This window comes from Pezoporus occidentalis, unplaced genomic scaffold (genome assembly GCF_034315485.1).
Source record: "Pezoporus occidentalis ecotype Australia unplaced genomic scaffold, CSIRO_AGI_Poc_V1 ctg162, whole genome shotgun sequence".
Lineage (NCBI taxonomy): Eukaryota > Metazoa > Chordata > Aves > Psittaciformes > Psittacidae > Pezoporus > Pezoporus occidentalis.
The window spans coordinates 1,855,953-1,882,349 of record NW_026913447.1 but is presented as its reverse complement, the minus strand read 5'-3'; the positions used below and the strand labels follow the sequence as shown (position 1 = coordinate 1,882,349).

The window sequence follows — 26,397 nt, the reverse complement described above, 5'->3', positions numbered from 1 at the left end:
TTGAACCGTTTGCCTCAGAAGATTAACAGAATATGTGATAAAACAATGAAATGGTGTTCAGCAGTCTGAATAGGACTGCTGCCCATACCAGTAATAAGACATTATTCAACAGAAAATTTGCAAAAACAGTTCTTCATGCAATAGTGACCGTGGAACTTTCTGACATAATGTACCCATGAAGTCAAGGGTTTAGAAAGGTTTAGACAGAGGCTGTACATTTAATTGGAGTTCACAAAAATACCTGGTACTAACAGTTAAGGCTGAGGGTACCACACCTTGAATACCATGTTCAGTTTTGGGCCATCACTACAAGAAAGACATTGAGACGTTGCAGAATGTCCAGAGAAGGGCAACAAAGCTGGTCTAAAGAACAAGCTTTACGAGGAATGGCTGAAGGAACTGGGGTTGTTTAGCCTGAAGGTAAGGAGGCTCAGGGGAGACCTTATCGCTCTCTACAGCTACCTGAAAGGAGGTTCTTCTTCCCAGTAACAAGTGATAGGATAAGAGTTAATGGCCTCAAGCTGCACTATGGGAGGTTTAGACTGGATATTAGGAAAAAAATATCCATGGAAAAGGTTGTCAAGCACTGGAACAGGCTGCCCAGCGCAGTGGTGGAGTCGCCATCCCTGGAGGTGTTTAAAGATGTGATGTGGCACTTAGGGACATGGTGGACTTGGCAGTGTTGGGTTAACAGTTGGACTCAATGATCTTAAGGGTCTTTTCCAACCAAAATGATTCTATGGTCCTTCTGTAGCAGGAGTAAAACAGCACACTTCAGGGTTTATGCTAACACTAACTGGGGCTCTAATGAGTGAAAACTGCTGCATGCTCTTGGACTTCTTGCATCTTTTTTTTTTATGTGAAACATCTGAGACTGGCTGTGTGAAGAAACCAGATTCGACTAGACATATGGTTCTGATGAAATTTTAATAAAATCCCACCCTTTTGTCATGAACTATTAGGGTTAGAGGCAGTTTAGCGCCAGGCCTGTAATGTAATGGCCTGACATTGCTCCCACTTGAAGTGAGGAATTTGGGACTGTTACCATTTAAGTGAACAGCAGGAGGCACGGGCTGGGCTGTATAAACTCGCCGCTCAGTGCATCTCAAGGAGGGGATGTTAACACCTTTTTTTTTTTTTTTTTGCTGACAGTGCATTTGTTTCATGTCAGCCCTGGAATGAGCTTAGCGGTTGCCTGCCTCCCTTTTGTCTGTTTGGTCTGCTTTGCGCAGCCCGAAAAATCAACACCGAGCACAGTATCAAAGGAGACATCTGCCAAGCGAAATGTACACTTCCTTTAGAGGGGAAAGCACAAGTTCTTCAGGGAGAAATCCCGGTCAGGGAGCAGCACGGTCCGGTTGAGGGGCTGCCCCTCCATGACCGCCCCTCAGAGCCACGGCCCCCGGTGCCGGGGCCTGCGGCGTGGCCCCTCGGCCCCCGCCGGTCGGGAGCGGGCCCCCCCCCCCGCGCTCCCTCAGGCGGTAACACCGCGCCCGCCCCCTGATGTCAGTCCGCGGCCTCTTCATGTCCCCTCCCCGCGGCCGCCCCGTCAAGGGCTCGCCCCGCGCTGTCAGCGCAGCTCGGGCGGTGCGGCCTCAGTCACCTCCGGCGGTGGCTGCGAGGGGCCGTCCGGTGAGGGGCGCGGGCCTGAGCGCGGTGGCCGAGGGAGCAGCAAGACTAAATCCAGTTCTAGCCCCACCTACGGCTTTTATATCTACATACATGATCACATATCTGTATAGGTAAATGTGCTTCTAAGGATCGATCCCACAATGAGAAATCAGCCAGTTCCCGCCTGCGAAGGGAACGCTGTACGCACAGATCTGCGGCACGCCTGTGCCGGCTGTGACTTCTCAGTCGAATCAAGGCACGGTACGAAGGCAGACCGTGACTTCTCCAAAAGAAGAGACCTGCCCGGTAACCCCTGGGCTGTGCACCAAACTGCGCGCCTGCAAGGACAGCCCGGCCCCAGGCTCTGCCCTGGCGAGCTAGAGCCCAAGGACGAGTGCTGTACGGGTAGGTTTTGTGGGCGAGTATCTTCCACATGTGTCCTGCGTCTTTGCAGGGAGGTTTCTGGGGAATGGAATAAACACAAAGAGTGTACCCGGTTGGTAACAGCATTGTGGTGATGCAAAACGAGAGCTTGGCTGGCTGCTGTTTCTCCATTGCAAGTTTTTAGTGGTAATCTATCAGGATTATCCAGTTTGTATTTTAGTTGAGGGAAAGACACTACCACATAGTGTATGTTTGGGGTTTTACTTGTAGAGCACCCCAAGGTAGGCTGCCTGTGTTTCAAAGAGTGTTGACTCCTCTGCCCTTCAAACTTCTGCAGCTTTCCAAAACGCTGACTAGGGGTGGGAACAGCACTCGCTTTCCTGGCCGTACCTGGGATCAGTGCTCGCTTTCCTGGGCATTACTGCTCTCTGCACCTGGGCACTAAGAGCAGTCCAGCTCCTCAGAGAGGTACCTGATGAAGGAGGTGGACAGCAAGATTTATCATCTTGGTAGTGAGGAGGAACAGGAATTAGAGTAGCTTACATGAATTTGTAATAGCAACATTTTTAAAGAGGATGTAAAAAGAAACAGTGCTAATTTTAAAGACATTTTGCAGATGACGCCATTTTTTACCACACAGGTTGATGAATGAACCTGAAACAGCAAAAGGATGTATGTGCTTTCAAGGTCTAAACCTGATGCAGTGGCTGATACAGCTTAATTAGCTTGGGCTAATTTGTCAGTTAACCAGCCTTTCAGTTTGTGCTTGGTGTTGAGCACACATAATCCCATTTATTTACATACCTAAATCTAAGGATGTGGAAGTGTTGTTGGATCACAGTTCAATTTCTGCACAAAAATCCTGAGTGTTACTTCTATGCTACTTTGCAGGGATTTATTAAATTTAGTGTTGGTACAGTGCCCTGAAAAGGGAAAAGCTTTATATACCCATGAGTTGTATTGCCCTTGCATTGGGTATTGGGTATTACAAGCTTTTACAATAGATTAAAAATGCTGAGCACTGCAGTGCTGGAAGTTTCAGTGTTTATAAAATAATTTTTGGTTACATACTTTGGCGCAGTCCCACTGGTCTGGTGACACAGTTACTTCTGGCGTTGCTTCACTGCTAGAATTACATTGTAGTGATGAGACTCCCAAAATATTTCCTTCACTCTCATGTTTGAAATAAAGCCAACTGTTAGAAATGCTGGGATAGTTTTTTTGTTGTTGTTGTTTCAACGCTTGTTTATGTGTTGCCCATATAGAGACAAAAGCTGTGCTCTGCAGAGTTGAACGGGTGTGACATATGCTGTATGTATAAACGCTTTTGCAGGCTGTCAGCTGAGTTTCCATATCTGAAAAAAAGTGTATTAATTTGTAAATCTCATAAGGCATGCTCTAACCCCACAGTGGGAGCTGTGTAGATGGAATTGCTTGGGTAAAAGAATCCTTTCCACAGTGGTAAGAAAACTGTATTTGTAATCTGTTAGCATTGAGAACAATAATTGATGCCTTAAAAATTTAGGGCCTGATTCTGCACAACTGTGCCTGAATGAAGAATCCTTGCTGTCATAACTGGTGTCACTGATGACAGTGAAATTATTTATGTGGGTTATGAACTATATATGAAACAAAGAAAGTGCAAGATAGGAGTCTTAACCCAGGTTCTCAGCTGCTCAGCACTTCTACAGACCTCTTACTGAGGATCAGCAGTGCAAAATATTAAAAGCTTTTTCTGTACATCTTAAAGTTGGTCAATTTTATTAAGTTGGGTGCCTGAAGTACTGTTCTGGGACATCCCCATTTTGTTTGTGTCATCTTACTTAAGTTTTGGCAGAGGAAAGCCTGGGTTATGTCATGAGGTCACTGGAGACCTGAGATGTTGGCTGGCAGCCTCACTGCTCTCTTGCTTGACTGTGGACTGACTCTATTTCATGTTGCAAAGTTCAGTGAGTATTTATAAAACAGAAACCATGGTTCTACTGCAGGTTTAGCAAACCCTGTTCTAAGCCAGGAGGGTTTTACTGTTTTTTCGCTTCCTTATAGATGAAAATGGTCTATCTCTGGAAACACTGACAGCTGTATTTTTGTATCAAAAGCCAGAAATAATATTTAAACATGAGGCCCAGCTTGGATAGCAAAGTATTTTTGTTAATTTACTATGTTTTTTCATTATTTCTGTTTCTCTACTTCCTGTTACTGCAGTTTTATTACCTGAAATGTAAGTAGTTTTCTGTGGTTTTGCAGCATAACAAAAATTGGTTATATTCCTACATAATTTAACTCTGATGCTCTTTGAGGTAACATGTTAATGGACAGATCTTCAGCTAACATATTCAGAATGATTCCTATTTATTTTAATGGAACTATACGAATTTCTGGATCCGTATCTTCCACTTACATGGTAGTTCATTGGTGCATTCTTTTTCTTCATGTACACTGCCATAAAATGCCAGGCACAATATTTTGTCTTAGTGTGGGTTTTTTTGTAAGTAATAGCTGTAAACAACATATATTCATAAATGGCAGAGGCAAAGCTCTCCCTTTTTTTCTCAGTATTTCAGTAATGCAAAACTAGCTGTGGGGATGTAGCAACTAAAGTCACAGTAAATCTACTCAGCATCTTCCCCAGTTATGTTCCCATTGAGCTAATTTGCATGTGAAATAAACAAAATGGCAATGTTTGTTACATGTAAGAGTTTGTTGTTTTTGCTTAACTTTATTTGGTTTGAGTTCTGTGACTGCAACAGCAGTCTTAAGTTGTAATATCAAAATGCAGAGGTGTTTCTGCTTTTATTTTTGCAAATTATAGCAGTAATAGATAAAGCTAGTGAAATTCATGCTATAGCCCATCAAAGGGACCCAGAGTAGGGGCTGTGGTTAGTTCATCACACATTGTGTCCGCTGCTCCTTCTTCAGTGGTGGACACCTCACACTCTTCCCTGGCTGCAGTGTGGGGTCCCTCCCTGAGGAGACAGTATTCCATGGACTTCTCCAGTGTGAATCCTTCCCACAAACTGCTCCAGTGTGGGTCCCTTCCATGGGGTGTGTCCTTCAGGAACAGGCTGCTCTAGCGTGGTCTCCTCTCTCCATGGGGCCACAGGTCCTGCCAGCAGCCTGCTCCAGCACAGGCTGCCCAGAGGGTCACAGCCTCCTTTGGGCATCCCCCAGCTCCACCATGGAGCTCCGCGGGCTGCAGGTGGAGAACTGCTTCACCATGGACCTCTATGGGATGCAGGGGCATGGCCTGCCTCACCGTGGTCTACACTATGGGCTGCAGGGGTATCTCTGCTCTGGTGCCTGGAGTGTCTCTTGCCCTCCTTCTGCTCTGACCTTGGTGACTGCAGAGCTGTTTCTATCACATATTCCCACTCCTGTTTCCAGCTGCAATTGCTGTTTTTAGTTTTTTTTTAGTGTCATCCCCCCACCTTTATAAACATGTTCTCCCAGAGGTGCCACCACTGTCACTCATGGGCTCGGTCTTGGCCAGTGTCATGTCATCTTGGAGCTGGCTGGTGCTGGCTCTGTTGGCCATAGGGGAAGCTTCTGGCACCTTCTCACAGAAGCCACACCTCTAGCCCCGCTCTACCAGAGCCTTGCCCTGAAAAGCCAATACAAATGTGGAAAGTAAAAATTGTCGTTTCTGTGTTAGAATTAAAAGTTTTCTGATGAGGTGCAAATGGGATTGCTACAAAACCCCAAAATGTACAAATTGATATTTTAATTTAAGGAATTTTGAGAAAAATGTATTTTTTACAACAGGTTTTGTTGTCAGGGTTACATCTTTGTTTGTGCTTATGTACTACTGGGTGGAGGTTTTTTTCCAGGTTTTTTGTGGAGGGTCCAGTTTTGTAGGTAAGCCAATTTGAAATAGCTGATTGCAGGATTGGTAGTTACTTGTAAAGAGCTATACAAATAATACATAAAGCTGTTGGAATAGTAGAAGCTCAGGCAAGATCCAGTGGGTTGGCATTAGGCCTTCATAGAAATTCTCAGTATGCGATTGTTGAAAGAAACAACACAGACATGTGAGTGCTGCCACCTCACTGTTCAGTGGAACTCAATTGAAAAATAGAATAAAACACACGTATTGGCGACTCTGGTGAAATATTTGAAAACACATTTTTTCATACGGCTTTCAGTTAAGCCTAATTTTAAAATCTAATACAAAGCCAAAGGGAGAGCACCACGTAACATGTTTATATTTTATAAGGTATTAGGTTAATTTACTGGAAAAGTATTTACATCTTTCCTCAACACTGACTGGCTAGTCCGTGAGGAAGGTATTGTCTAGTCACTGAGCAGGAATTAGAAGATCTGGGTGATGTTGCATACCTCTGACACCACAGAGAGCCTAATTCCATAAATGTCCACTCAGTTTTGTGATTGGCTAAAGAGGATCACTAACCAATGAAAGCGACCTGAACAGGACACAAATTTGAATGAGAAAATCTGTTTCTGTTATTCCTTTCTAGGATGGAACCCATTACTAAGACTGCAGGAGAAAAATATGATTCATGTAAAAGAACTGTAATTGCTGTCAAATTCTGGTGCCTGCATTTTAGCACTTTAATGCATATATAAAGTCAGTTTGATTTTTAGATTTGGTGCACATTCAGAACTTTCACTGGAGGCAGTCACCCTGAGTGATACAAAACCTCCTACTGTTGTTTTTTAAAGATGTAGGTTCCTAACTTTAGGTACAAAATGGGAAAGTGTTTGGCATGAATAGGAATTAAAATGTTTTCAGACCTCTGGCAAGTTTGGTGATAGTGACGATGCAATGGAATTTATTTTCTTTTGAATCTGAAAATGCAAAAATTAACTGTATAAAATTCAGAATTAAAAAAAACTTGTTGAGATCACAGATTCCTATATTAACTTCTTAAACATTTGAGGGGGTTTTGCTTCGCTTTGTGAGGAATAGAGGCACAGCACTGTCAGCCACATTTGGCATAGGACTTCAGGCGTAAGACTGCCTGAAAATTTGGAGAGAGATTTGGGCTCATACCCTCTCTACTGTGTCCTTAGCCCTCAGAGGTTAAAGATACTTACATTTCCTCTGGGCAAGATGGAGCAATAATAGGAACCCTAATATTTTCAAAAACACCAGAGTCCCACTTGTTTTTTAATGTTTGGGAAACTTGTACAACTTTTTAAAAAGCAGTGGCCATGAAGAGTGGAATATCACAGGAAAGGCTGAAGGACCCATGCACCTCATGGACAATGCTGGCTTTTGGGACACAGAGCTGGGAAAAAACATTTTACATTCGCTCTGGCATGTCATTTGGACTAGTGCTTCCTAGGCTTAGGCAGCAGCCAGCAATTACTTTTCCCAAAACCCATCTCTTACTTTCTTTCAAAAAGAGCTTTGTAAACGCAGTTTCCATCTGGCATACGAACAACTGTAACTTGCCAGTAGCCTGCATATACAGTGCTAGGCAGAGCGGTGCGGCAGGGACGCCTGCCCCGGGTGAGCAGAGCAGGCGGCAGGCCTGAGACCTGGGTGCCTTCCATGTTGTGGTTTGGTTGCACTTCTGCACAGGATAGGAGGCTGTGCAGATAAGGTCTCAAACAAGGGAACTGAACTTTTCTCATGTGTCTTCTGGGCAAGGGCTTGTTTTGAACTCCGAATGCAGCAGACTTTAGGCCAAGATTCTAACTCAGCAGCTTCAGGAGAACTGTAGTGCGGAAAAGCCCAATCTGTGGTGATTATTCATGGGCAGGCAGGCAGGTTCTAAGCCTGGAGTCTTGGCTGAGGCTGGTGGATTATTCCAGTCCCTGCAGCCCGATGCAGCCCATTTGGCAGGTTTTTTCTGGTAACTTTTCCAACAGCCTCTTTCATCCACAAGTACCAAGCTGCTGACGGCTGGAGCAGCCCAGTCCTAACCAGGAACTAGCCAGCCTACGTCTGTCTGTGTCCTGTTGGCAGTGAGCAGGACGGGTGGCTTCAGCACCCAGCCTTGGCTGCTGCTGCCCCTTCCCTGGGACAGTCAGGTTCTGCCTGGGTGCCCCCTGCGTTTCCCTGTGCACAAACATCCACCCTGGCAGCCGCAGCCTTAGTGCAGGAACCAAAGGAGAAAAATGCAAAGTTGCTCATCAGTGTTAAAATCGGCACATAAACATGATTGTGGTAACTCCTTGATGGCCTTGTTGCACTCACAGGTAATTATGAATTGCTTTTTCTGCGGGGATCAGCTGCAGATATTTTGTTGAAGAGCTGAGAAGTTTAAAATGTAATTGGAAATGGGTGCACAGGAAACATTAGTTAACACAAATATATTTGTAAAAACTGTGTTGTGAATGGGCTGATCTAGGAGTGAAGATCTTGCTGATGAGCTGTATGGAATACTTTTCAGGAGTTACAAAAAGGGTTTCTTGATTCTTGTGGAAGCAATAGAGAACCATAAAAATTATAAATAACTGTGGCACCATCAGCGACCTCTTGACATATTTTAGAGACAGCTTTGGCTCAAAAGTGGTTGATATGATATACCTTTTATATTTACTGCAGTATCAAAATACTCATCTTTTTAAGGTACTGTTATGCCCTAGCTTTACATCTTTCTGTTGGTAATCAGCCACTTATGCATTTTTTTTTTTTCAGGAACTTTTGGGATTTAAACTATTACTGGAATTTTGTTGTTTAAATCGTAGCAAACTTTCCTAATTCCTTCAAATTCCCTCCAGCCTTTTAGCTCCAGCAAAAGTTAACTTTGTGATAGAAAGTCAGTTCCTTTTTCACAGCAATTCAGTCATTGCTAATTCCTGCTTTGGAGTAGTAAATGTACCTTTAAAAATATTGCTAGCTTCTGAGTTTGGAGAGGTACTGTGGAGACCATGAAGCTTTCTGTAGTCATGCTTTAATTCTTGTATTTTTCTTCATTCAATAAGAATACAAGTCGGTGGTGGTTTTCTTTTTTTCTTTTTCTTTTCATCTTTTTTCTTTTTCTTTTTTTGAGGAGACAGGAAAAAGAAACCCATTATATTGAATAAATCACACTGCAGTGAAATGCTATTTTTTATATGTGCCACTTCCCCCTAGTGAATAGAAGTGGAATTGCTCCATCTCATGCCATGCCATGGACCCCAGCTTCAACCGGTTTATGGAAACTTTCTTCAACTTTCAGTGACAGAGAAGTATCTTTCTTTGCAGTTACACAACGTGAACTTTTTTCTGCTTTTTCTATTGAGGACAAACCAGATCTTCATTGCAAAGCCTGCCATGTTTGCTAAATTCAGTCCTTTGCCACACATAATGCCCAAGTAAATACACAATTACTTCAACAACAGCAAAACTATATTAGTTATTACTGCCATGTCTGTATATCACTGTGATTGAGCAATGCTTCCTGCCCATTTACATAAGTGCAGCGTTTATTTTAACAATATTTGCCTTGATAGTTTCATATATGTATATTTAGTAATTTTAACTCCTCCATGATAGGTTTATGTTTATTTTATCAAGCTTTATGTAATTGATACCAGTGCTAAAGTGGTTTAGTCATAAATAGCTATGCAAAACAAGATAAAAATGTCGATCCATATATTTTCACTTAGATGGTTTGTTACCTGAGCTGGTAACAGGAAGCCAGTGTTATAAAAATGGTGTGCACATGATAAATGCTCTGTCAAATGTCAATTAGCAAGATATCAAATGTGGGATTTCTCTGGCCAAAAGCCAAGCATATAGCTCAGTAGTCACCCTAGTCTGCCCTTATCACCCATGGAGATCAAGCTAGCATGAGGTGAATCCTGTATGTAGTAGTCTAAAAAAATCTATTTGTATCTGCTTCTTTGCTTTTTAATTGTGTCATTTATTGGTATAATGAATGTGTCATTAATTGCTGGTATTGGTAAAAACAACTTCTTTTACACTGACAGCCAAAGTTGTCCATTATAGTTGTACAGGCTTGTGAAGGTCTCATTCTTCGCAAAGTAAGTTTTCCAAAGAAGCAGTGTAAGATGTAGAAATAGTGAACCCTAAATCAGCATAAAATCTGATGTCAGGAAACTGTGTGCTGAAATATGTTTCATAAAAAAAAACCACAAACAAAATATGGATCCAGAGTTGGTTTTAGGCATAGCTAAGAAATGCAAAAGTATCCCTGAAGATAGGATTTGTACTGTAGAACTTGATATGTTAATATATCATACACATTTTAACTGACATGAGGCATTCACCTACCTGAAGCCTAAAGAATGGGAAGTGTGAACACATCTGAGAGGCTGAGTGTAACGCACTTCCTTGCTTTCCTTTTGGGATAATTTTGCATTTCATGTCCTTGCACTTTTCTGAGAACTAAAGCTGCAGGTCACCCCTCTTCTTAAAGGATAGCAGATATTGTTTGTAAAGGTTAAAAGTACTTTTTTTTCTTTTTAACTAAAAGTAATGTAAAAAAACATGAGGCCAGATACTGTGGCATCTAGTTAGGCAAAAATCATACTGGGATTTGAAGACTGCAGCTTTTCTTGTATTTATGTGCTGTACATTACTCCAAGTTTATATTTTCATCCTTTGTAACAAAAGGATAAAGTCCTGTTTGGTTTTGCCTCAGCACTTAGAAGACTGTGGTTGAGAAATGATATTACAGAATTGCTAACAAGAATGATCCCTTTTCCAGAGAGATTGGTGGTTGCCCAGCCAACATTTGTTTTTGAAAGGAAGGACCGTCCTTTGAAGGTAAAAAACTTTTTTTTTTTTCATAATTGATAAAAAATGATGAGAAATGAGTATTCTGTAGACAATGATCCTAGCAGTAATAAAAGATTTTAGCCCAGGTTAAGACTTGTAATAAATGATTTCAGGATGGAGTAAGGAAGAGTCGAAATAAGAAACAAGGCTGCTTTTAATGCATATACACTGGATTGATGTACTTTGTGTCCTAGTCTAGAAAATGGCTGTTCTGTTCTCCTTGACCTTTCCACACTTATTTTTGTTTTTTCCAGCGGCCTGCAGAAGACCCAGTTTGCAAAGCTGAAAATGGTAATAACCACCTTATTGAAACAGTATAGTACACTGGGTTATTCATAGGTCTGACTGTTGCTGGTGAAATAAGTGTTTGGACCCTTACTTTGTATGAGTAAGGACAAATCTCTGTTAGTAGATGAAGACTATGTGGGTTCTAGAGCCATCTACTACGTCCCAATATACATGGTTAGATATAAGGAAGAAGTTCTTTACTATGAGGGTGGTGAGGCACCGGAATGGGTTGCCTAAGGAAATTGTGAATGCTTCATCCCTGGCAATGTTCCAGGCCAGGCTGGACAGAGTCTTGAGTGACATGGTTTAGCTTGTGGTGTCCATGCCCATGGCGGGGGGGTTGGAATTAGATGATCTTTCCAACCCTAACTGTTCTATGATTCTATGTTGTACGTCCTGCCTTACCTCAAGAATTCTTCCATTTTAACCCTTATAGTTACAAGAAAGCCAAACTCCAGAAGCCCTGAAAAGTGGCCAGGTGTATTAATCAGCTCTATGAGCTCCTAGCTGCCCTTTTCTATTTGTTTAGGCTACATTATAATGTAATTTCTCCTTCTTACGTCTTCTGAACCTATGGGCTACAAACTGATTCTCAGTGCTTGATTTAGGTTCCCTGAACTTAGGAAAAAAGAAGAGTCCCTGGGGCTTTGTGCCTGGTGTTGACAGATTCCAAAGCCCTCTTGCTCTTAGGTACTGCCTTAAAGCTGTTCCTATAAGTTATTCCTAGAATTTACTGTATTCAAGTTTTAATTCCATATCATAACATTACGCTGAAATTTCCTGCCAGTCTGTCCCTGCAGAACATTGTATTTACTTTTCTCTAGATTTCATTAGTTGTTCCAGAAAACGCACAAGATCATCATCTTTTACTCACCAGAAGTCTGACTCTCAGTTTAACACAGGTATGATGTTTAGCTTCAGTCATGTTCTAATTACTATAGTTTGTGTTCTCATCTGGTAAAGAAGATAAGTAATTTTCCTGTCTAAGAAACATTTCTGCACTGTAGGAATACTGCAAGTCATGAAAACTTAAAACACTGACACTAATTTTCTGGTAATTTCAAATAAATTCCCTTTTAAATAAAAATATATTAATTTTCTATGCTTACATGGTATTACATAAAGTAGTGAAAAACCTGTATATTTTATATTGTTTCCTTGGATTACTAGCACAGTCAAGGAAGGAGGAGGGCTGGAAAGAAATGAGATTTTCTGGTTTGTGGAAGAGATCAATGTTCCCTAGGCAACCCCTGAAAATCTGAAGCAGTTTCCAGAAGGGCCCCTCCTTCCATCCAGCCAACAGCTGACCTGAAAGACCTTTTAAGGACTGTGTATTACTTCCATATGAAATGCACACAGTTCATTGAGGCTACTGAGCAGGACTCATTTGGTATTTACAGTGTTTATTTAACATATGGATGGAACCAGAAAGTTACTTCTGAATTTAGGCATTAATATGTGTACACTGTGTTTTGTTTTATGTAGTCCTGTGACACATCTGATTGTAGGTACAAAAAATTAAGATAAGCTAAGCCTGGTTTACTCTGAGAATTATACCAAGATCATAAATAAAAAATCACAGATATGGTAGAAATTTTAAGGTGTGCCTCTACCAGAAAATAAAACAGGGTGCAGGAAGAAGCATGAGTGTTTGACCTCTTGGTTGTCCACACTGCTTATCTGATAGCTCACTTCCTGGTTCTGTTTTGAACCTCTGTAACTGGTGGTCTCCAACTGTTAAGAGGGTGGACTAGCTGTGAGCAGATTGCCTGGGCCAGGCTGTGCCGCTTGGCCTCAGAGACCTCTCCAGTTCAGCAGTATGCACATAACCTAACAGTCTACTTCAGAAAGCTGGTAACTAGCAGTAATTATTCTACTGCCAATGGCGGCATAACATTAAATTGGCTAACCTTACAATTAATACTTTTTTTTCTCCAAACAAATGATAATTTCAGTCTCTCACCCTTTCAGATTCACCTTGCACTCAGAAAAGAGGGAGATCATGTTCCTTCACCATACTTCATACCTTCCCTCCTTCCCAGCCAGGTAATTAAAAATAAAAAAAAGTAAGAAAATAAACTAATTAACTAAGTAAATAAATAAAACAGGTAAAATAATGAGCTGTACAGAAATGCTTTTTCTGCATTTCTTTTCTTGCTTTTTTTTTCTGCACAGAACTGAAATGCATTGTACTAGGCTGGTATTTTGACAGGAGAAAGAAATGCAAGTTTCACAAAAGGGACTGGCAGTTCATTAGAAGAAATGTTTTTTCATTTGGTGTTAAGGAATCTTGCAGTGTTAGGGAGGAATCTTTGAATAATTTGCAAATGTGCATTTATACAGTGTACAAATTCAAGTACAAATTATACTTGAAAAAAACAGGATGGAGCTGAAGTAATTATGTGAGTTAGTTTGCTTGCAATTTAATAATTATGGTTCCTATAGGAATATAATTTTCTGTCCTAGGAGCCTGTCTTCCACCCAGCCAGTAACTCTGGGAGTATTCTCCGGCTTAACATTAACAAGAACAATGGAGTGCTCGTGAATCCTTGTCTCTTGCCAGAGACAGGTGCTTTATGGACACTGACATAAAGGATTTCTAAATAATCTTAAGGGGCCGCAACATTGTTATAGGAACAAACCATAATCTGTTTGCAATGAAAAAGAAGTAATTGTGTGTGGAGTATTAGTTCTGTTGTTTTACAGGACATAGTACATGATTACCATCACTTTCTGGCTGGTGTTTGGTATCTTTATTAAAACAGTGAAAGCACCAGTAGTACAATGCCATCATTATGGCAAATTATGAAAGCTTTTTTACCAGAACAGGGGGGTACACTTATTTACTCCCATGTTCTTGAGCCTCATTTACACACCTAAAAATCGGCTAAGATTGGACCAGATAGGATTGCCATTTCAAGTGGATTTTGCAAGGCAGCAACATCTGGTTTTCAAAGCTGAAGAAGGATTTTATGAGTTTAAAACATCTATTAGTATCCAAAAGATTTCTGTCTCTGACATAGCCAGAAAATCCATGGTACTTTTGGTGCTGAAGTCTACCCACGTGTAAAATGAAGACACTAACAGTTATCTCAGTGATTGTGTTTAGATTGATGGAATATTGCTCAGGTACTACCAAAATAGGGAGGGGTTTTACAGAAGCATGAACTATTAATAGAAGTTTATTGTTACTCTTTATTAAAGTTTAAATTCCTTGTTCTGTAGTAAAGAATAACATATTCATGACCTCAGCTCTTCTTCAAAGAAACACTGATCTGATCAGCAGTACAAAACAAGGTAACTGTCATTGCAGTATTTTTTCACTGTAGTTCCAAAGAGACATTCTTAACAGATATAAAAAACCATAAAAATGACACCTTTTTCTCTCTATGGTTACATAAGTTATTTGTTTGACAGTATAGATACTCTGTAAGCTCTGTTATGAGCTTCTGCTCTGACTAGTTAATTCCTGAGTAGAGTGAACATAACTTTGAATAATGAAATTCCACATTTCTACCTGAATAACTGCACTCCAGGAGAAGGCAATAAAGAACCTTCTTGGCGTCTGCAGGTGCAGGGCTAAATTTGAAATACCAGAAGACAGATCTAACATAGAGCAGTAAATATAAATGTAAAGAAATATTTAAAGTACAACTTACAAATATAAGTGTATTTATATATATAACAAAATACCTTTTATTCTCATAGGATAAAGGGGCTGCTGTCACTTCAGAGTTGTGTATTTTAGCAGGGATTACAATTTTACAATTTTTCAGAATATGTAGCAAGTAAACAACAATAAATGTTATTTAAATATGCTTTGATTCTTTAGTTAAAGAGGCAAAACACATAGGTATGAATTAAGTGTGAAAAAAAGTCTTTGTTTAAATATTTTGTCTTTTGTGTTTTGCAAGGATCCTTATCACAAAGTCAGTTGCAAAATGTCATTAGACCTGCCATTTTACAACCCCCACAAGCCCTGACCTGTCCTGGAAGTCCTGTAGTATCTCTTGTGACTGAGAAGGAAGCACTTATTAAGGTAAAAAGGAAAAGTAACTATTCCACTGCATGATTTTCAAGAAAGTTCCTATATCAATTGCAGTGGAATTGCTGGATCACTGACGTGGTGTGAACTGTTAAACTCATTCTCACTGTGTTTGAAAAAACATCTCTGTGGGCTGTCTCAACTTTCAGGTATCAGGGTTCTGTGGGCAAATCAGCTTTGGGGGTCTTTTGGATTTTGTTTATTTAGAGCATAGTATTTTAGCATTTTGATTAAGGGTACTGGCTTAGTGCACAGCTGTAGGCAGCTCTGCCAACTACCACATGACATCACAAACATCACATATACCTCAGTAACTCTGGACTTCTAGCAGATATGTTTATAGCAGAAAATTACCTTAGTCTAATTAATCCATGTAGTTTAATTATTCCTAGGTATCTGAAGACAGCTCCTACTCTTCAGCTGAGAATTCAGTAAGTTCCAAAACAGCAGCAGGATCATCTATTACTGTGAGCCTTTCTAGCTCTACAACAACACCGTAAGCTTTTATTTATTATATTTCTACACCATTTCATCAGTCGGTCTATGGCATGCCTTTCTGTTCAACATATCTAACATGATACTAAGCCCATGCAATCTACACCCACACAGTGCTCACTGGTGCTTGTGTGGTGCCAGGATTTGTAGGTGCTGACATGAGCTCCATATGCCGTAAGAAATGGACTCTGCCAGGAGTTAATCTCTGTGGGCTATTTTGTTTCCCACTAGCAACCCCTAGGCCAGAAACTATTTTGGTTTGCCATCTCATGCAGCTTTGGCAGTTCAAAATCTGTTATGGTTTTGAATGTTTACATTCGTCTTTGTGTCCTTTTGGAGAACTCCCTTCTGACTGCATAGCTGCTGAATCTCATAAACAGATGCAGAGAGACTCAGGAATTAGCACAATATATCGGACATATTAGGATATAGGAGCTTAGGACATAGGAGATATGAAGAAAACCATACAGGACTGATTTGGAAGACAAGGTGAATGCTACACCTGATGCTCTGCTTGTGCCCACACCAGACTGTCTGGCGTGAACAGCTAGCTAGAGTGATTGTGGTAGGGTGCAGTCTTTGGGCAGACATGGGTTCACCAGCATGGACTTCAGAATTTCTGCATGAGGAAGCTGACTTCCTTGGACTTCCTCTATGTATGACTGAAAGAGCTCATACTAGTGCAAAAGTGGGCTATTACCTCTCTCTGAAGACCTGCTTATGAGAATGTTAGGTCTGTGGTTAGCCAGCTTAGCATCAGCAAGTTATTGTGTGGATATTAATACTGCTTGCTGATGGTTGACAAGGGTTATTTACCTGGAAATTGTGAGCATCAGGAATACACCTGATAAGTCAGTTATGATGAGGGAATGACATTTCATAATTGCTAGGGCCACATATAACACATTTGCCGTTCTCCCAAGAGTTAACTGCAGAGGAGTCTGCTTCAGCCTTCTTCATCTATGGCCCATCTTCTGCACCCACCATTTGGGATTCACAGTGCCAGGGTTCTGAGGAGGTAAGGGATTTTTAGATTCATAACTTGGATTCTTCAGAATATCAGAGGGCAGATGCTCACTGTGATTTCAGAAGAGCCAGCCTGTCCTTTTCTGTCACAACTAATGCTGTAATGATGCCTTGTGAGAATAACTTGGAGCCACAAACATGCTGGATTTTTAGCTGATTCAGAATTATGGCAATGCACGTTGAAAAGGTGAGGGAAGATGGTACTGACCTCAAAATCAATTGGTATCAACACTCCAAGTCTATTTACCTTCTCTCACCTGTATAATATCTAGGAAAAGATAGCTGAGAGGCTTTTTCCTGTGGAGTAGATGGACAGAGACATGCAATTCAGTGTTCTGGTGTCAACAAGTTACAAGACTTAAAAGTGCTTATGGTATTTCTTTTCCTTCTTTAAAAAAGAAATTACTAATCTGCAATTGTGGTAAATGTTGGTTTATTTGAGAGGGTAAATCTAATTTAAATACAACTAGGTGCTTATGGCTCTGATGGGATTGCAGGGGGGTCATCTTCTACTGATCAGATTCTTCTGATCTGTACTAAGTGCCTGAGGCTTTAAGATACTTCAGTAAAATCTTTTTTGGCATAGACATTTCTTACAGATAACCTGACAGCAGATATTTGAACACACAACTTTACTAACTCCATGTACATGCTAAATAGTGTTGAACATTGCAGCCAGGCCTGCTTATTGCTAAGAAAAGAACTTTTAGGTGTGTCTTTAATTATTAATCAAGGTGTAACTATTGATGTTTATTTACAAAATAAAATGCAGACAGACTTAATAGCAAGATTGCTGCTGCATGCAAATGTCCCTCTTACTTTTCCTTCCTCTTCCACCTCTTCTCTATGTGATACAGTTCTGTAGAGAGATGAATGGAAGTGGTTTGTTACCCCTCTGCAGTTGCTGCAGCTGTTTGTATCCCAGGAAACCACCAGTAGTTCCATTTCCTGAACAGACTGTAGTAAATTGAAAATGAGAAATTTGCTGTTTCTTGATTCTGATTAAAACCAAGGAGTTTGTGTTGTAAGTGACAGAAATGTAATGCTGTGAAAATGCAGGCTTCTGGCCATGTATTCAGCTTTGCCACAAGGATTTGCTTAGAAAACTGCAAGGGTTCAAGGCCAGCATTGGACTTAGGAGCTACTCAGACCCTTCCAGACACTTTGAAAAGGACAGTACCTGGCTCCCTTTCCTTAGAACCTTTCCAGTATCTTACACACATTTCTCCTACTCCCATTATTCCTTGTTAGTGGTCATTCCCTGAATTCAGTGCCTCTGTTTTTCATCTCCATGGCAATGTCATCACTCACACATTCTGTTCTTACCCTGGAGCAACACAAGGGTGTTGAAGTTTTAATAGCATTCTAAGGCTGGCACTTCCAGTTAGCCCTCTTAAAAGAAAGATCCTGCACTGACTACTTTTTTGTTACATTTTTGAAAATAATAAATCCATTTCCCATGTTATTCGTTTCAAACAAGGCTCTAGTTCCTGGTTTTTATCTCTTCTGGAGTGTTGTCCTTACTGAGTTACTACGGGAGTGGCCTAGAGGTAGCAGATGAAATTTTAGGATGGAAAACAATCACAATTCCGTGAATTTTAGTGGAAAGTTTTCGTAAGGAATAAGAAACTTATTAAACACACATTCCCTGTCCATAGCCCCAGACACGTATGGAAGTCTTCAAGGTTGAAAAGAGATGGATTCTCTGATTTCTCTTTCTTATTTGCTCTTAGCTTTAGCAACACATCAAGCATGAGAATGTTAAGGAATATTTTTTTCCTTACATGTAAAATGGAGATAGCTTATACTTGGAAAATGCTTCATGCTATATGAAGAGGTGTAGTTGTGAACACAGAACCAAAGTTTTAGAAGCAATCATCAAAGTTCTGGCCACAAACCCAGCTTATTAATAGGAGCATCCTCTGCATGACATACGTGCTGGTAAGCCCTCCGAAGGGTGATAAATGATCTGGAAGAGCAGATAAGTGGTGCTGAGTTATGCAGTTTGTGACAAAACATCAGATCATCCTCCTGCCAAGTCATCCTTCTGGAAACAGAAATAGACAAGAACTTGGATGTTTTTGCCTTTGCCAGCAAGATATGCATTAATTAAGCTCTACAGAAAGTATGAACAACCTCTAAGCCTTTTGTTAAAGAAGAAAACCAAACTGGCGTCAGGAACAACTGGATAACCAAGGGAATTATGGACCAGTCTGTCTTGCCGTGAAGGAATCCTGTAAGGTTGGCATCAGCCCACCTTAACAAGCGTGTCAAGGTCCCTTTGGATGGCATTCCTTCCCTCCAGCATATCAACTGAACCACACAGCTTGGTGTCATTGGCAAACTTGCTGAGGGCACACTCAATCCCACTGTCCATGTCAATGACAAAGATGTTGAACAGGACCGGTCCCAACACTGATCCCTGAGGGACACCACTCATTACTGGTCTCCAGCTGGACACTGAGCCATTGACCACAGCTCTTTTTGTTCAGCCATCCAGCCAGTTCTTTATCCACCAAGTGGTCCACCTATCAAACTGATGTCTCTTCAATTTAGAGACAAGGATGTCATGTGGGACAGTGTCAAACGCTTTGCACAAGTCCAGGTAGATGACATCAACTGCTCTACCCCTGTCCATCAGTTCCGTAGCCCCATCATAGAAGGCCACCAAATCAGTCAGGCAGGATTTCCCCTTAGTGAAGCCATGCTGGCTGTCACCAACCACCTTGTTGTTTTTCATGTGCCTTAGCATGCCTTCCAGGAGAATCTGCTCCAAGATTTTGCCAGGCACAAAAGTGAGACTGACTGGTCTGAAGGATTTCTTGAAGAATTAAGTTTCTGATTATTTAAGTGGTGGTTTTTTGTTTAATGCAAGGTGTGCTAAGGCAAATGCATGAACTTACTTAAACATTTTACAAATTTTTAAACACTTCTATATCACATTCTTACATTATTTTTTTTTCCACAGAATTCAGTTGTTTGAAGACAGAAATGTACAAAACATCAGCAATTCTGATTTTGTGTTTGGAGAAAACATGGTTGAGAGAATTTTGGTAAGATCTGTAATTGCTGGCAGATGTTTTATGAAGGTTAATGTATTTATAATTATTTTCAGATAGGAATTCTTTTTAGCTCCTCATGTTCTTTTAGAGATGTGAGTAATTATGATTCAAATGGCTGTTGAGGAGAAAATCTCTAAATATTTGGAGAAGGAGGGTTAGGCATCCGTATCTTCCCCATTCAAGATAAGTATTCTAATTACTAACTCGTACCAGTATGCACTTTTTCTCTTTTGCTCATTTTTTGATCTGAAAAGGTTTTTTTTTTGTATTCCACGTAAAGTGTGACAGCTGCAAGATAAAAGAATGTGGTCCCCATCACTCTAGTGGTTTTCATCATAACCGTTAAGAGGTGGGAGAAATAAGTATGCTGGATAGTGTCCATGCTGAACTAAATTGTGCATGCTGTGAGACAGCTTAACGGATCAAGTCCTGAAGGAAATTCAGACAAAAAGGTGGTTGACAAGCTAAGGAGGACTGCACCACTCAAAATGGAACTGATACTCATTTTCTAGCAGAAGTAGAATGAAAACAATATGCATATCTGCCAGTGAAAAAGCTTGGCCACCATAGGTCTCAGTTATGACTTATGACCAGGATTTAGCTACAAGGTAGGTGTTGAGCCACTGAGCATTGTAGGGAACCAGAAGCATTTATTTAGACATGCCTAAGAAATTTTATGTTCAAAAACTGAAGGTCATGGAAATTTTTAATTCCCCTGCTGTTAAGTTTGTATGTTTAAACTATTCTCCTAGGGTTTAAGAGGTTAAACCAGAAATTAGCTGGTACGTAAACATCTAAGTCCTTCAGTGGATTTAAATCTTAATCCGGGATCCATACAAAGAGGTCATTCTTCTCAGTGGAAAAATTATATACTCATGATAATAAAATTCAGTCTCTTCCAGTAGAGACTGAAAATGTATCATCTGGGTCAGTTTTTACTCTGAAGATACTACAATTGCTGAATGATTCAGTGTTCTGTTTGATATGAAGTAAAATTGCCATTTTATTTAAATGGGAATTCTTATTTCCCCTGGGTTTTTTAGAGTCCTGAGAAGCATCCAAAGGTGTATAACAAAGCCAGTTCATACAAAGGGGAAGTAACATCCACGCACACAGAACCTTGTCACATCAGTCCACAAACAAGTAAGCAAACAAGTACAGTTAGCTTTATTATGTTTCACTGCATTTTAGAGGATATAAAATAAGTGCTGGTAAATAATTTTAATCTACTCTAAGTACTCAGGTCAATAGCATGCTTGCAGTTTGTGCCAAAAGCTGTGTTCAGAAAGCAGCTATAGTTTGGTTTATGACATTTGAACTGGACTAACTTCAGAATGAATCATCTAAGTTACTCAGGAAAGGTTAGGGTTTTACAGATTGTTACTATTTATTACAGATTGTTACTGTTTATTATTTGAAAATGCAGTGAACTTTGTGAATACCTTTTGGACTGATTTTTAACTTGATTTTAAGCTGCTTGTATTTTGTGACTGCTCAGGTAGATAAATTACTTTGACACAACTGAAGGCACAGGCCATCATGTGTGCTAGTTTTATTGTCCTGGGTTTCCTTTTTTTTTCCCTACAGAAACATCTCTGTTGAAGAATGCAACACTAATTGAATCAGCAGCTGCTTGTATTTCCAAGCCAGTGGAGAAAATTCTGTTAGCTAAAATTGAAGTTATAACTGGAGAAGAAGCAGAACACAATGTATTACAGGTGTGTATTTCACAAAGACTAGATGGTGAGCAGTTTTGTTGTTGAAAAGAACATTGAGATCCATTACAGATCGCAGCAAGCTGTAAATAACTTCAATTTATATTTTGAATTTTCACTTTTTAAAGATATGTCTCTGCTAACCAATTATTCTGTAAGTCGGTATTTTCTGTTTCGAATTATATCTGTTCATTTTGTAGTCCTTTTCAGTGACTGCTTCAGGATTTTATTCTGTAGTTGCATTTTATAAGGAATTATACAGCAGTAGCTGAACTGTCAAAATTGATAATAAGTTGGGCAAAGACTTTTTTTATCACCAGCAATGTGCTGTCAGAGTATCCTGGTTAAACCATGACAGAAGGTAATTAGTTTTATCATTCATCTAAAATATTAGTTATTTTTCTGGCTCAGCAAGACACACCTTACTACTCTTCACCTTAAAAATGCAATGTTTTTAGGAAATAACAATTACATATGATTTAAAAAATCTTAACATTGAACATTACATTATTTTATCATAGAATCATAGAATGGTTTGGGTTGGAAAGGACCTTGAGATCATCTAGTTCCAACGCCCCTGCCATGGGCAGGGAAATTTTATCGTTGATTAAATCTTCTGTCTTGTCAGAACATGGAAATTTTACTCTCTTTCTAGTAGTACTCTCTTAGTAGTGGTACTGGCATCCTGCTCTGTATAATGTTTCTAATAGGTAGGGGAATAAGATTGTAGAACAGTTGCAACAAATTCAGCTGTTAGTGGGTATCACAGATGAAATAATTGAAAAAGTAGACTGGGATTCATGCTGAATGTTTTCCATGACTAGCAGAATGTTTAGCACAGATCTGGGAGCCATTTCATTTTAAGTAATTGTGGTGATCTATCTATGTTTCTGTCTTTGTATACATGCATATGGACATGTTAAAAGCTGTATCAAAAGGTTTAAAAATATAAAGTTTTAGAACCAATAAAATTAACATTGGCTGGCAATTTTCATCATGTATTTCTTTTTTCAGATCAACTGCAAGCTCTTTAAATTTAATAAGCTTTCTTTAACTTGGATTGAAAGAGGCAGAGGCTCCCTGAGGCTTAATGACACTTCTAGCAATAAACATGGAATGCTGCAGTCAAGGCTAAGTAAGAATTAAATACCAAAATTACACATACACACAAAACACTAAATAACTTGTACTGTTGCTGGCCAGAATAGGTTTATTTCACAGTATTAACACTGAGTAGCTGGCTTTATTTAAGTCAAGTTGCTGAGAATCTTTTTTAACATTGCGTGATAGAAGTTAGCTGTGTTACAGACTGAGGCATTGGGGATTTTTCACTCAGTTTGTACACTTAGCTTACATATGTTGTTAGCTTCTGTGTATTTTTACTGCAGTGTATCCTTAGCTCAATCACCAGCCTGACAGTTTGCTCTTTGTTGATTCTGCTTTTGCAGGAGCACTGTTTCAAGTCACTTCTGGAATGTTGTTTTTACTGTGCTGTCAATTTTTTTGTACTGTATTGCACAGTTTCAGCAGATTATTTGCTTTGTATGTATTGAAAGAAGCTAATGTCTTTGGTATTTAAAAATAATTAAAAAAAAAAAAAATCACCATGTCAGGTTTTAGACCAAATTAAAAATACTCATTTATGAAAATCTTAGTTGTATACAAGTGCTAGAGAAAACTGCGGCAGTAAAAATGACTTATCATATAAACCTTTTTATTTTAGTTATGCGAAATCAAGGCAGTTTGAAACTTATTCTCAACACCCGACTCTGGGAGCAAATGGTTATAAAAAGAGCAAACAGGAAGAGCCTGTGCTTCACTGCAACAGCCCAAGAGGACCACTCTGTTCAAGTATTTCTAATTCAGGTAAGCAAGCGATAAAAATGCCACACAAATACACATTTCTTTTTGGATTCTGAAGACCTCTCTGAGGCTTTGGTTTTAGCAAATGGCCTTCTGTGCTCTGTTGTGCTGTGCTTAACTTAGCTGTTACATAGCTTTTATTATGAAATGAGCTATCCCTTGGTATTAAAAAAAAAGGTGTGAAGATGGGATATGGCCTTAGGATGGACATTTCCAGACTGTGATTCACATACCACTCATGGAATGGATATCAATACCCAACTTGATGATGCTCATCTGCTCAACAATAGCAGCAGAATTCATGGTATCTTTAAACTTTATAATCACAAATATTTTTCTTTGTAGTTAGGTTTTAAAATTCTTATTTATTCTGCAAAACAAAGTGCAAGTTTATTCTTACTTCTAGAAGCATATTCAGGAAATGGAGCCATTCTTCAGGGGAAATAATTTTCAAGCTTGCTCTTGTAACTATAGAGAAAATAATCAACAGGTACATATTACAAAACACAACCACTTAAAGTTGACATTATTTGTATTTAATTTTATTTTCTTAAGTGTGAATCTTAAATGGATTGTTTTGATTTAAAAGGACAAAATACAGCTCTTTCATTACTTTTGAAAATTTCTCAGTCATCTTCTCTGTGAAAAAATGAGATTTTTTTTTATTGGTTTGGACTGCGCATATTTTATGTTCTGCAGGCAAGCTCAAAAGACATTGGATACCTGTATGCAGCAATTCATCACCGCCTTGTGGCACTGCGAAGCTTTGCTGAGCAAGAGCTAGATGCTTACCAAATAGACACAGAGTCAGAAATTGCCTTTCAGCCATTTAGCAGTGATGACGAAGATGATGAAAAAATAACTCAAGTGAGCAGCACTGGATCTGGTAAGCAGAATTTTTCCCAGGAACACTGTAATCCTTTCAGGATATTTTCTTGTGAGCAATGAAAATTGGTTTGGTTTGGGTTTTTTTCATGCTGAATGTAACTTTCATCTGTTATAGATACCCTTTTTCAGGTAGAAGAGGGTAATTCCTTTTAGTATTTTGACTTACTCCTGTTAAAATACAAGGCTTTGCCAGATCAGTTATCCACACATCTTTACAGCAGTGCAATACTCTTGAGAAAAGGATGAGGGTTAAGAAATTTCAATATTGTCAAGCTTTATAAAGTATACTAGAGGTATTGAGATATTGGTTGTTCCTTGAGTAAGTGAAAGCTGAGACCATTCACAACATCACTAATGGCTTGAAGCATTACTACTAGTGAAGTTTACTAAACTAGTGAAGTTTACTAAAGTATTTATTCTTAAGGTCCTTTCCAATCCTAACTATTCTATGATTCTATTGTTCTATTATGCAATGGTTAACTTCATTTAAAATGCAGATTCTTAATCAGCTGGAACAACTACCTCACTAGGAAATTTGCAGGTCAAGGTTTACATACCAGTTTTGTAAGCTTTCTTCAACATAATAAAAATGTAGGCTCCTCAAGTGGAAACTTGTGACTAAGACAAGATATAAGAGGCAAGCTGCTGATTTCATCCTTCTCTAGAAGCTGTTAATACAGCTCACAACAAGGCTTGGGGCACATTTGCAGAAAGCAAGGCAGAAACAGCTGTCAGACTTAAAAGCTCTTCTGTCTTAACAAAGGACGTTTCTGGGGCAGATTGACTTGCTTGTGCTGAACTGCCACAGTGAATACAGGAGCTGCCTATTATGGTTGATTTTGTAAAAGGACTACAGCAGGCATGTTTGAGTTGTTGCTCATAGCATTAGTTTCCCTCTGCAACTCAGAAACATACTGTCCTAGTATCATAAATCCTTCCTTTTAACAACTATTCAACGAGAATCAAGTCATGTACAAATAACAGCTACAAGTAACTGTTTCCTTAAGTAAACAAGTGATTTCTTTTTCCTCCATAGGCAAGTAGGTCGCAGTTTCTCATTATTAATTGTTGTTTAGCTCCATTTCAGTAGCATCCACTGCTCTAAACAAAGCACAGTGGTCTTATACAACATTTTCTCACAAATACCTTTTTCCTGTTTAGGAAATGAGAAAATTGCTAGTGCTGAGAACTCACTGGATTGCTCACAGAAAATCAAACATTACCTTTGTAATTCCTAAATAGTGTCTGTTGACTTTACAAAGAGTTTCTGGTAACTTGAAAACTGAATAGAGCCCGATACCTTTCCAGAACTAGTGATGATAAAAAATTTTTGGTTTTTTAGAGAGGGAAAAAAAAGGGGGGGGGGAAAGGGGGGAAAGGTGATTTCAAAGCAGTGTAGGAGCACATATTTGCAAGTTAAAATATTTATTTTGATTTCCAGAGACACTGATACAAATATTCAGATGGCAGCAAGCAAACAGATTCTGAGATAGGAGTGTCAGGTGCTGTTTGATCTTGACCTTTTAGTTTGAGCATCTGTCCTTCATTTATGTAAATTACTGACAGCAGTTGTAACAATCTCTTTCAAGTGTGTTTTCAATGACTTCTAACATTTCCTGCTTATCTTAATCTTGTTGGTTATTCTCAGAGCCAGAAGGTTGTAATTTTACATACATTTCAGTTACTCGTATCCAGCTCTCACCCACAGACATTAACATCTTACACATGCTTCTCCCTGGAACTCCAATTTCCAAAACAGGAAGGAAAATAAACTCAAGGTTTATTTACACAGGTTTTGAACAGGTTGAGGTCAATTTTAAATACCAACACAGAAACATCCACTTGGATGCAAGAGATCAAATACTGTTTCATTTTCATGCTTCCATTTTCATTGAAGGATGCGTGTGAGGAAGTCATCCTCTTTTTATCAATGTAACTCAGATTCAGATTACCTCTCCTTAACACTATTAGATGCTAAGAAGTGTAAATTCTCAGTGACTTACACTTGTTTTCATAACAAGAAATACGAGGTAGTATGTCTGCATTTCCTTTCATTCCATTCTGTTTTGTCTTAAAAAAGAAAAAACAAACAAAGTGATCTTTCTTTTGTTAATATCAGCAATTTTTTTCTTGTTAAACTGAACTAACACAATCATAGAATCATAGAATCATAGACTAGTTAGGGTCGGAAAGGTCCTTAGGATCATCTAGTTCCAACCCCCTGCCATAGGCAGGGTCATCTCGCACTAAACAATGTCACCCAAGGCTCTGTCCAGCCCAGCCTTGAACACCGCCAGGGATGGAGCATTCACAGCCTCCCTGAGC

General features: G+C 39.5%; 1 protein-coding gene across 1 annotated transcript; it reads left to right on the top strand.

The window, feature by feature from the left end:
• The first annotated feature begins 1,648 nt into the window (after positions 1-1,648).
• On the top strand, positions 1,649-26,030 carry RANBP3L (RAN binding protein 3 like). The gene is made up of 15 exons (XM_062612953.1): positions 1,649-2,016; positions 10,620-10,678; positions 10,945-10,981; positions 11,803-11,880; positions 12,950-13,024; positions 14,204-14,275; positions 14,893-15,017; positions 15,416-15,519; positions 19,513-19,597; positions 20,650-20,749; positions 21,194-21,324; positions 22,336-22,456; positions 23,045-23,187; positions 23,884-24,070; positions 25,234-26,030. The coding sequence occupies exons 1-15, from the start codon at positions 1,773-1,775 to the stop codon at positions 25,308-25,310; spliced, it is 1,638 nt and encodes a 545-aa protein (XP_062468937.1). The 5' UTR covers positions 1,649-1,772; the 3' UTR covers positions 25,311-26,030.
• Positions 26,031-26,397: the final 367 nt, after the last annotated feature.

Bases quoted from the DNA above. Each gene is read 5' to 3' on its own strand.
- RANBP3L (XM_062612953.1), top strand. From the start codon at position 1,773: ATGAGAAATCAGCCAGTTCCCGCCTGCGAAGGGAACGCTGTACGCACA. The intron at 20,750-21,193 runs GTAAGCAAACAA...TTTTCCCTACAG, and splicing joins TCACATCAGTCCACAAACAA to AAACATCTCTGTTGAAGAAT. The intron at 23,188-23,883 runs GTAAGCAAGCGA...TATGTTCTGCAG, and splicing joins TTCAAGTATTTCTAATTCAG to GCAAGCTCAAAAGACATTGG.